The 12094-nt window shown below is 38.2% G+C and overlaps 2 protein-coding genes across 2 annotated transcripts; one reads left to right on the forward strand and one right to left on the reverse strand.

The window, feature by feature from the left end:
• Nucleotides 1-3380: 3380 nt before the first annotated feature.
• Nucleotides 3381-6098, reverse strand: hmgb1b (high mobility group box 1b). The gene is made up of 5 exons (XM_083913489.1): nt 5977-6098; nt 4729-4884; nt 4475-4620; nt 4207-4381; nt 3381-3937 (listed from the first exon to the last, which is right to left on the reverse strand). Exons 2-5 carry the CDS (start codon nt 4873-4875, stop codon nt 3818-3820), a joined length of 588 nt encoding a protein of 195 aa, XP_083769615.1. The 5' UTR covers nt 4876-4884; nt 5977-6098; the 3' UTR covers nt 3381-3817.
• A 1645-nt stretch (nt 6099-7743) lies between these two features.
• tex26 (testis expressed 26) lies at nt 7744-11574 on the forward strand (the record flags this gene model as incomplete). Its single annotated transcript, XM_083913321.1, has 7 exons — nt 7744-7756; nt 10175-10259; nt 10346-10508; nt 10613-10769; nt 10914-11099; nt 11200-11346; nt 11441-11574. The coding sequence occupies 7 exons, from the start codon at nt 7744-7746 to the stop codon at nt 11572-11574; spliced, it is 885 nt and encodes a 294-aa protein (XP_083769447.1).
• Between the last annotated feature and the right edge of the window lie 520 nt (nt 11575-12094).

Here is a 12094-nt window from a genome sequence, read left to right on the forward strand (position 1 = left end):
AGAAAGCCATCTGTGTTCCCCATCTGTTATGGGGGTGTAAGCCAACTGTGCCACGCTTGGGCACAGCATCAATAGATGTATAATACCAGGAGGGAAGCGTATGCTGCCCTGAGACGATATCTGCAAACTGTTTCTCACTGCTCACATTCACTGTATTTCCAGATGAAGGTTCATGGGAGGAAGTAGTATTAAACACCTGGGCAACCATAGAAAAACAAAATAAATTATGGTTTCAAATGATGGTAACTTTTGAAGCATTTAAATGATAGACAGATACTTTATTGTCCCAGTGAGAGATTTGTTTTCACAGCCTGTACATATTCAACACACAGTGAAAGGTTTAAAATTATGAGCTAACAGGCCAACTTACCAGAAAATTAAGCAATAAAAATGTATACTGTCTCCAATGTCCAGTAGAGTCCATTACAACGTTTACTTCCTAAGTGCCTCTTACTTGGTCATGACTGCAAAATCAAGTGAGAAAATGAGCATAACAAGACAGACATGGCAATTAAAAGTGAAGTCCTGGAAACTGCGAAGCATTACCTCCACACAAGACCAACAAATGGAAAACTATAAAAGCTGTATCCATAGTGATTACTCAGCTTGTAATCCTGACTGACACGCCCCTTTGACATCACTCTATGCAAATCCTGTGGCAGAAAAAAAGCTTTTGGGGGGCTCCAAAATGCTTTGATTAAAAGTTTGTTGTTGTGTTTTTCTAAAAGGAAACGTGCCTTAAATGAATTAGTCCACATGTCCTTCATTCTTTATAAAATAAACTCTGAAGTAATAAAGAAAAGAGAAATAATATGCATATATTACTATGATTTGCTGAATCAGTCTGTTTTTTATTCTCTCCATGCATTTTACAATTGAGGCTCTTTGATATAGAGATGAAATGGACTCTTTGAATAGTTGCCAGTAAGGTAGCCTTTCTTTCTGCATGTCATATTGGGAATTCTTTCGGGGACTGCAAGGCGTTCATTCAATGGGTGAAAGGAGAGAACAGAAAGCTGCTGCTCTGAATCCCAGGTTTCAATAGAGAGCTGACATGGCACTGGCACAGCAAGTTAAAGCTGAGTTTCGATTAACAGATACCAACCTAACTTAAATGTCAGGTTGTTTTTTTAGCAATTGTAATTAATTAATTTGAGTATATTCAGATCAGATCAGAATCAGAAATACTTATAATCCCGGGGGGAAATTATTTTTGATACAAAACTCCAGATATACAAACAACAAATATTATACAATTGATAAAAACAACACAAAAAGAAACACGAAAACTAGCGAAAGTAACCTCATTGTAGAGGGTGTAACTTCACAGAAGTTGGGGTGAAGAAACAAAACGAACAAAGGAGAATAAAAGTAAAGAAAGTTTACAAAGCAAACTCAAAGACCAAAGCAGTAACAGGCAGCATGCAACTTCCGTGCATGAGCACTAGCTAATACATTATTTTATTTATTCTATATTTTTTAAATTCAAACGGGACATACAGCCTTTTACGGGATAACATCTTTGGTTTAGTGAATTACTGGTAATAAGTAATGTAACTGGTAAACAGGGGAACAGGGCCCTCATGATCACTGCTTTTTCTCCTAATAAAATCAACTGTCGTAATCCTAATGAGTGACAACACTGAGGATGAAAGCCTGTTTCTGTGTGAGGCCCGCTGAAAGGAGACCACTGTGGCTCCATTCGTATTTGCAAACACTTTTGATAGGACAGTTCTTTGTATGGTAGAGGTCTATGCTGCTGAGAAAAGCCTGATAAATGGACATGTGAACCCCCTTTAAGTGACTGTGAGGCCACTGTGACTGTGAGACTGTCTCCAATTACATGCAGAGGGAACACTATCCCGTCAAAGGATTACAAAAGGTCCCCGTCTGGACTGGGGAGGGGCTGACACAAACCACAAAAAGAACTTTTCTCTGGACACTGTGGAGGGTCTAAAATAGATGCGCAACACTTTATTTCATCTTTTGGATGGGGTCAGTATAACTCAGCCGACAGTTGGAATCATCCTCCTTTAGGTCACCAAAACTCAACTAATTTTTAGTTATGACTATTAGTCTTCTTGGATTGAATTTAACCTTCATTGATGTTATTAAATTTAGGCACAAACATTATAAACAATGTGCAGTATATTTGGTACAAACCTAAACTGTGAACAACTTCTCTGATGTAGAACCTTTTGTGGAGCATTAAATATTTCAAGTTTTATTGCTCATTTTATGATTCTAGAGGGTTTCTTTTAGTAAAATGGTGTTCATTTCTGATATAATTTGTTGAGCCCGGGACAACTGACAGTTACCTTTTTATGTAATGTTTGCAGGTATGTTCATGTTGGCTGGCTGAGCACTATGTGCATGAAGCAATAAGAAACGTAACTATGGTTTAAGGTTCTAACTACACACACTGTAGTTTATACCCAATTGTGGCGCCACCTTCTGGATTTAGGTTACTGAAACCACAATACAATAACCAACCAGGGATTACTCATTTTTCAAGGCTATTTGGAGATAAAAACAAAACAGAACTGTGGAAGCAGAGATCAAAATAGGATATACAGCAGGCTGTTACATAACATACATTGTTAATATCCATAACTTATACTATGAACTTTTGCACATCCCCAAAGAATTTATATATATTTTATATTTGTATATGTTTTTTTATATTTTGTCAGCTTTATTGTAGATTTTTATATTCTACGTTTGTTACTTGGCTTTTGCAGTACTTGCCTTCTCATTTTTTTACTTTGCAATACAGCAAATGCCTGTGAATTTGGGAACAGATGAACTACTACCAAATCACGCCACTGGGATGTTGTTGGAATTAATAGCAAAAGCTCATTATTGTAGTAATACACATTTAATTGTGTTCATATTTGCCTGTTTTGCTAGAAAAACATTTCCCAAGTACAACTATGTAATATTTATCCAACGGCAGCTTCACTCTAGACAACGGATCAACGGAGACGGAGTAAAAGGGCTGTTCTGTTATCTTGCACATATTTACTTGTGCAGCCACCAGCTACACATTTTAAATGAAAAACCTCAAACCCTAGAGCGTTTTAATTATTTGTGTACACTTGATAGTCTCAGGCCCCCAGGAAGTGCATCGGAATTACAACTTCTGCATCAGTTTGCTCAATGAGCCCAACAGTATGAGGGAAATAGTGTTGATCATTAAAGTATTTTTTTTTATCTATGCACCACTGAGCAGCTTTCATAGAAATGAATGGGGCTCTATCTCAAATTTGATAACCATTTCTCCTAATACATCCATGAATAGGATAAATGCTGTGTCTTTGATAAGTGACTGGTAGACTTATGAGATATTGAGACTAAAATGAGAAGAAGGAAAAACAAAGTAAAAAAAAAAAACGACCTTTATTGAAGACATCTTCAATGTTAACAGCTGTATTTGATATTAGAGTGGTATTCAAATTACAATAAAAATACATTGGGACAGCACATAAAAAAATATTTTTCAAAATAAAGAAAAATACACAACCAACTCAGAAATCTCATTTTTGAGTTGTAACACCTAAAGACTAGTGACTTTCAGACTGTTTTTTATCCTCCTAAACTGTTACATCATATGGCAGGGGATAAACAATTACCACTAGAAAATCTCAAACTTATATGTAGTGTTAATTTTACAAAAAAGGAGAATAACACTGTACATCTTAAAAACATTAAATATACACATGTTCTTGTTCAATCTGACTTGTGTTTCAAGATGGTGAATTAAGTATAATAGCATAATATGGCATAAACAAAACCTCAGGTCCCATCTCTCTGTAATCTACTCATCATCGTCATCATCGTCGTCTTCCTCCTCATCTTCCTCATCGTCATCATCATCATCGGCTGCAGCAGCAGATGCAGTTTCGACTGTGCCCTTGGTGCGGTAAGCAACAATATCCTGTGGACGGCCCAACAGATGTGTTTTAGTACTACGTAGAACAGGGGCAGCCAACCTTGCTCCTGGAGAGCTACTGCACTGCATGTTTTAGGTTTCTTCCAACTCCAACACACCTGATTCTAATAATTATCAAACCCCTTAGCTGAGAAACCCCATGGCTACACCTGACGTAGAATATTCTTTTACATCTTTTAAAATAAAATAAACCTCAAAAACAACAAAATATGATTTCAAATTTTCACAACACGAGTCCAGAAGTGGCCCTTTACCTTGTCATATTTCTCCTTCAACTTGGCAGCCTTCTTCTCATACGGCTGCTTGTTCTCTGCAGATGAGCTGTTCCACATCTCTCCCAACTTCTTTGCAGTGTCCCCAATGGTGAGTCCAGGATGCTCACTTTTTACCTTGGGGCGAAAGTCTGCACAGAATATGAAGAATGCAGACCTGTAGGGAAAATGTGTCAGGTAAGTTTAAGATATAATTCACTTGACAGTCAGAAAAAGAATTGGTGTGGAGCAAGTTGAGTATGGTACATACGGTGGTCTTTTGGGGGCATTGGGGTCCTTGAATCTCTTCCTCTTCTGGCCCTTGGGGGGAATGTAATTCTTCATTTCCTTCTCATAACGCACCTTGTCTAGTTTGGCCATATCTTCGAAATTGCCTCTCTCTTTCTGTGACATTGTCTTTGGGAAGACACAAGCAGTTTTAAAAAAAATCTAGAAGACATACACTGATTGAAAAAAAATATTGGATTTAATTTTAAAAAATAAATTGAAAATAATTGATATTACCTTCCATCGCTCAGAGCACTTCTTGGAGAACTCTGAAAAGTTAACAGAGGCACCAGGGTGTTTCTTCTTATGCTCCTCTCTGCATGTTTGCACAAAGTAGGCATATGAGGACATTTTGCCCTTCGGCTTCCTCAGATCCTTTCCCATCTTGGATTACTAAATAGAAGAAAAATTATATTTTAAGAAAGATGTATCCAAGTCTAATCAAGCAGCAGAAGTGGTAATATCTAAGTATCTCCCTGCTGAATTCCGTGCCTCTTTCTTTGTTAGGTCCATCTATTGTTTAAACCCCGTGGTGGGAGGAGGGTGTCTGGGATGACTAATAATGCATTGTATGTAGAGGCCAACATGATGCATCCTTTAACACTGCACTCAAACACACATCGGTTAACTGGTACTTTACGTTCCAGTCTACATTCACTGTGATATAGTTAGTGAAAACAGCACGGTGCGTTAATTATACCATCTAGTAATGTTGGCGTTTCGTTAAAATAACATGCACGTTTGATGAATACATTAGCATTAGCTTCCACCGCCTTGATTGTTCGCTAGCTGTTAGCCATTGCTCCTGCTTTGTGTCCTCTTGATAGCATTGTAGCTAACGTTAGCTCCGCGAGCTAGCGTGACTGAGACGATTATTAAAATGGCTGATTTGATTGCGAACAATGGCTAGCGGACTGTAATCTCAAACCGCCCATCTCCCCCGGCCGGATAATGCAGATAAAGTGAAGTTTAAATAAAAGTGGTGGTGATTACGGGGACAGATGCTCTGCCTGCATCAGTGAACCCGGGTTGCCTCAGCACCAGTCAGCGGCATTAACCTACAGTCACTTTCTCGCTCGCGTTGTTAGCTTTCATGATAGCAACACGGCCGAAGCAGCCACCCACCATTACCGGGCTAACCGAGCAGGCTAGCTCATAATAACACATTACCCGACGATAAACTATCCCGAGCGTAGTAGTTTACTTGGCCATTGGGGAGTTTTACTTTAACATGCAATGCTGCCCCTTTGGTTATTATTTAAAGCCGACGCTGACGCCAGAGTTAAGTCGCTACGCAGTTAAATTAACAACATAGTAGCTTGGTATTGTGTTAGCCTCCTATCCAACTCATTCATGCAACCAAACATGTAAAGGTTGATTGTATTGTGACTGTGCAAACCTTATCGTTAACCCACGGTTGTATTTCTAACAGGAAACGTTACACACTAGTCGCTTTGTTAATAAGTTAACATGTACTATGCTCACCTCTGCAGCGCTTACAAGGCCAGTCCTACGTGGGTACGTCTGAAACAATGGAAGGAGAAGCAGCACCGTCACTGCGCGCTTTGGAGCTGTGAGGATGTCTCTGTTTGTCCCGTGGTGTCGGCCGTCCGGCTGTCGAGCATTGGCTGCTGTCATCTCACTGGAGCATCTTATTGGACACGCGCTGTTGTTGTGAGTGGGGGAGTTGGTTGTTCGAAACACGACGGGACAGTGGCGCTTCATTTAAAGAAGAATAAACAGCCTTTATGCAAGTAAAGGCAAAGTTAGTCAGTTCAAGTGCAGACCTATGTGTTGGAATAATTACCCATATCATTTACTCAAGGAGATGAACTAAATATTCAGTACATTAATATAACAGTAAACACGTATTTGCTAAAACAGATTGGAGTAATAAAAAGTAGAGAATGAAGTCACTCTCCCTGTGTGTGTGTGTGTGTGTGTGTGTGTGTGTGTGTGTGTGTGTGTGTGTGTGTGTGTGTGTGTGCGCGCGCGTGTGTGTGTGTGTGTGTGTGTGTGTGTTTGTGTGTGTGTGTGTGTGTGCGTGTTGTCATAGAGACTGTATGGTTGTAATCTGAGTTTCTGTTTGTTTTGAGAGCGGCCAGCCGCGCGTGCATGTTAGTGCATTTGGCCTTGTAAAAATATAGTCCTCGTCTGTGAGAGCCATATGGAGTCAATCTCAGTCCCAACCCATCAGTATTTCGAGTAATTACTACATTTAGTAGCTTACACAGGAAAAACGTAAAAACACTACCCAAAAGTGGGCTGTTGCACGAATTTACAGTGTTATAGGCCCATATATGATATTATATTGGGTTACCAACATGTAGGCAACATTCCAATGCGTATGAGGTTAAGGTGGAACTAACTTTATATTATTTTAGGTTTTATTTATTCCGATAGGTTAAAAATCTGCGGAAGTGTATTTACAGAAGAAATTAGACACCTCATATACTAATGTAGATACGTTCTCGTAATTATGAGAACATGCAGTATCTCGTTATTATGAGATATTATCTCGTAGTTAAGAGAAAAGATCTCGTTATTACGAGATAAGGTGTCTAATTATTTTTTTTCTATGGTGCAGTAAGCCTCCGTAAAAACAGAGGCTATGTTAGTTTTGGTGTTAAATTCACTCCATTTAGATGATATTTATATCATAAACTGCATTTGTGAGTTTCCTGAAAAAATGGAGTAGATGAAGTATGACTATTTCAAGTAGGCTTTATTGTATTATTTTATTTTATAAGATAATTGTGTTTTCTGTAAGCTATATAAAAAGTTTATCTGCAGAGTATCTATAGCTGTCATATAGTAAGTAGGCCTAGAGTATTAATCTCTGAAATGTCTATTATAGCACTGGATGAAATTACTTGATTAAATGTACTCAGTTATCAAGGAGATATATAATGCATATCTGTCAATGTTGAATTTTTAATGCAACATCTCCCCTGCTGAGCAGTTAACTGTTGCCATCATAGACTTCAGGAGGCCATTTGAATGTTGTAGGTCTCCATAACCACAGCACCTAGAAACACTCCGCTGGGATCAGTTCTGCCTCTCTGCAGATACAGACAATACCTGAAAGACAAAGTTTCTAATTGTTATGCACACACGATTTTTTGATTCAGAAAGTTGTCAATTATTTTTTTTCACCAAGCCATCCATGAAGTGAACCATCATCTGGAAATGGAAATGGTTAGATTACACCAAAAACAACTATAGCACAAGATACCTAAACAGCGGTCACCAATGGCAACCAAAGGTAATGTTAAACCAAAGATAAATATTACCATAAAGATTGAAACATGTTAACTAACTTTAAAGTAACTTAACTGGTTTATATTTGAAAAAAAAAAATTTATATTTGATGTAGCACGCATCTTATAGTTACTTTTCCATTAGGTCTATACTGTATTATTATTTGGAATAGTTCCACTGTATTATTTTTGGACTCTTGCTGAGTCAAATTTCACTATCACTTTTACTTACATTTCCACTCACAGTGAGTGATTTTATAATTATTATTATTAAAAAAATGTCACATTTAATTGCATGCTTCCTCGCTTTGGGGTAATTTTGGTTTCTACCTGTTGTTGTGAGTGTACAGTAAGCAGGTCATTAATTCCTCTGAGGATCCAAAGTCCTATTTCTGTCCCCTTCACTTTTGTAGTGTCTGGTTAACTTTCTTACCAAAGTCTCAGAACACTGTTCTCTTACTGATAAAAAGTAAAAGGAAAAACTAGTACTGAACATCAAAAATAACATATACAATATATCAATTTTCTTTCAGAAAATGTCACTTATCTTTTAAGGAAAATAAACAGTGAGCAAAATTAGAGAACAGTAACCACTGTGTCAGAAGAGAAGATTCAAACAATGTTTTCTTAGGGCTATAGGATTAAAAAATGAATAGGAAGTGTAGAGGCACGTCTGCACCCACAGGACATCACTAGTTTCTCACACTGCTCTTGTTTGATCTTGGTCCATTCTTCTTGCAGTCTCTTCCACAGTTCAGTAACTGTAGTGTGTTTCTCAGACATTACTTTGTTGCTAAGGATTTTCCAGAGATTCTCTATGGGGTTCAGATCTGGACTCTGGGTTGACCATTTCATTGTTTCAATATTCTTAGCTTCAAGTAACTGCTTAACCTATTTTGCAGTGTGACATGACGCATTGTCTTGCATGAAAATTGCAGCTGATTGGGAAACATCTGTAGTGAAGGTATTACATGTTACCGAAGGAGGTTCACATAAACATTTGCATTCACCCTTCCATGTAACTGCACAAGAGGCCAAACTCCTGCTGCAGAAAACATCCCCAAACCATGACACTTGCTCCTCCAAATTTAAATGACTTCTTAACACACTTTGGGTTCAGTCTTGCCCCAGTCCTACGCCCAACATAATGTTTCCCAACAGACACAAATAAATTGAAGGTACTGTCATCACTGAAGTGCACTCTGCACCAGTTCTCCTCTGTCCACACAACATGCTCTGTAGCAATGGCAAGTCTAGCCTTTTTATTCTTTCTAGCTATGAGAGGTTTGGTCACTGCAGAGTCGGCTTTCAGTCCAAATTGTCTTAAATGACGAGACACTGTGTGCTGAGACAGATCCTTGCCTTGTTCAGCATTGTCAGCAAACTAATGTTTCATATGTGCTTGCAAGCCTGGTAAAGTAACTAGTAACTGAAGTAATCAGATAAATGTAGTGGAGTAAAAGTAGAATATTTCCACTGATTTGTAGTGGAGTAGAAGTATAAAGAAGCATGAAAAAAATACTCAAGTAAAAGATAGGAGTCCCAAACTTGTAGTTTAGTCCATTAATTGAGTGAAAACCTCTGATTAAAAGGTATGTTCATTTGATAAGGATTGTTTTTTGACAAGGCTGTTGCACTTTCAGTTTGCCTATTAGTACTTGTTTTGATCAGCTGTTATGCTGTTGCACTTTCAGGCCTATTGCTACTATTCACATTGATAAAATAAAGACAATATATGCACTCGTTTTACAATATCCATTAATGTGATGCTTATATTTTTCCGTTTATTTTGATTATTTTCGACAACTGTCCCCTATTCCAAATGAATTGAATAGCCCTGTTGTACAGTATCAATATTCTTGAAATCACAGACTTGGAAAACCCAACCTCTCTGTGATGGCTGAGAGGGTCATCCCTTTGGCCTTCATCTGGACAACCTGGTGTTGCAGGGTTTCAGTCACCTTCGAGCAGCTTGCCATCTTGCAAAGTAACTAGGAGAGCTGTCAGATGAATAGGGTGTGTCCAACAATAAGTAAATTGTCACCAGGTGTCAGATTAACACCAATAACTGGGAGGGATCAGAAAGTGTTCTCTAATTTTGCTCACTGTATTTTTCACAAAATAAAGGTTTTTGTTGAAATGCTTTGGTTATTTAAAAAAAATGTGCTTAGACACCAGTGGTATAGCCACAGCAGATATTCTGTCAAATTCTGGACAATAAAAATAACAGTCTTCAGAATTAATCAAGTATTTATGAGTTCTCCACTGTAGCATTTGCTTGATTGACTTCAAAACACTTTTTTTTCTTCATTGTGCATCCTACAACAGTCACTCTAGGCTACAGCTAAGGAACCTGTAGCCTAGAGTGACTGTTGTTCACTACATATCAAGAATTCAGGGTTGTGATCTATTTTTTTATGTAGAGGGCAAACAGTGGTGGGATCCATATGAAACATCTAACAGAAGACATTTTATCTACCGGCCAAACTCAGCTGCGGAGATTCCGCTGTAAGTTCTGAATAGGCATGCAGAATGTGTGTATTTGTATGTGTGTGTGTGTGTGTAATTGTATGTCTCTGTCGATACATATGTAGGTGCCCAACGTCAACTTCATTTATAAACTCCTCTACACAGTCTGGACCTTTTGGTTCAACTGTGTACAACAAGGATTTTTGCTGGAAGCCAGTCTGTAAACCTGAATGCATTCACACGGCAACAGCCTCAGGGCAGAGGAGAAACAACCCCCATCCTAGTCAGGTTGGTATTTAGGCTGTGTTAGACTCAATTTTATTTATAGTCCAATGCCATGCTTGACCTCTCACAGTGTATCGTAACCTTTAAATCAAGCTATTTTCCCAAAGTCTTTCATGATGTGGAGGCTGCCTAGGGATGTCACACGAAGCTCTGGGTATGCCGGCTTGCCGTGGAAATGTCCCCCATCTGAAGGGGAGATCCTTAAGGCCTTGACAGCTCAGTACAGCTCCATCTACAGATGTGACTACATGGGTATGCCTCAAGGTAGGACAAGTGTGTTCGTTCAGTATTAAAGCATGGCAGAACTGACAGAGCTGACATTCAAGCACTCAAGCATGTCCAAATCAAACAATCACAATATTTTTCTCTATGGCTTATTTTCTTTTTGCTGTGGAACATATTTGACAGGACGGGATTATATTAAGAGCACAGAAAGAAGACTTGCACCTCTGCACAGCAGGCGTGAAATGCCACTTTCTTCTGATACAGAGATGAGGGACAATTACCGCCAGCCAAAGCAAAAACCTGAACTGCTGTGCAACTACTCTCACTACAGCTTGAGCACAGATCCTAACGTGGCCTGCCGTGGTATAGGTGGTGTATGCAAAAGAAATACTGATGTAATCAAAGTTAAAGGTGTTTGCAATTTACCAAACCTAAGGTTTTCTAATTGATTATCCTCTCTGTGTTTCAGTTCCAAATGTTGTGCAAAGCACTCAGCAGAAAAGATTACATTTGACAAACTGTGACAGGTTTTGTGGAAAGAGAGTCACTAATGCCATGATGAAGTCTCTGCTGCCCAAAGAGCTGCGGCACTTACACAGCATTTTACCTGAGAAGGGTAAGCATCAACTTATGTCATTGGATGTTTTTTTTAATGCATTTTAACAGGTTAATTACTGAATTTTCATGTTTTGTTTATTTTGACTGTACAGAACAGGACTCTGTAGGAACAGTTTTGAGTGAAGATGTGTATCCAAACAACAAGGATAAAGTGAATAAACTTCCAGCGGTTGTGCTTAATTCCTGCTCACCACAGTGGATATCAAGCTGGCCAGGACCTCTCTGAACCCTTTTGTTTATCTTTGTAGTCTCTTTTATTAGTCTATTTTGTGACAAATAACGATAATAATAGTTGTATGTCTATTTTTTTTCATGGTACGGATAAAAAATGTAATGTGTCTTGCAGAATTCATTTTTATGTGAATCTTGATAATTAAACATTTCTGCCTAATGGAAAAATATTTGTCTGCCTTCATGTTTCATCACCCCCGTACTGTATTCTGCTATTTGACATTATGCAGTCTGTTTGCAGCTTGATAACAAGACTCATACTTGCTGCATTGATTTAACGGGTTTTCTACACTGAATATATTTAATTCTTCTGTTTTGTGTTAGGGGAATATTAATTATTACATTTTGACCTTATTAAATCACATAGTAGTTGCAATGAAAATGCAAAAATGCATAAATATTAATGAGATTAGTTAAACTATGATTAGCTGGAGACTACTAAAATAGTTGACTGATTAAAGTATAGTGCAAACAATGCAATATACAAGATTCAACGTGGCTTTAATAAGGCTGTT

The sequence above is a fragment of the Echiichthys vipera genome (assembly GCF_963691815.1).
Source record: "Echiichthys vipera genome assembly, chromosome: 5".
Taxonomy (NCBI): Eukaryota; Metazoa; Chordata; class Actinopteri; order Perciformes; family Trachinidae; genus Echiichthys; species Echiichthys vipera.

Coding starts and splice junctions, on each gene's coding strand:
- hmgb1b (XM_083913489.1), bottom strand. CDS start 4,875: ATGGGAAAGGATCTGAGGAAGCCGAAGGGCAAAATGTCCTCATATGCC. Junction 4,621..4,728: donor AGTGCTCTGAGCGATGGAAG/GTAATATCAATT, acceptor GTCTTCCCAAAG/ACAATGTCACAGAAAGAGAG. Junction 4,382..4,474: donor AATGCCCCCAAAAGACCACC/GTATGTACCATA, acceptor TTTTCCCTACAG/GTCTGCATTCTTCATATTCT.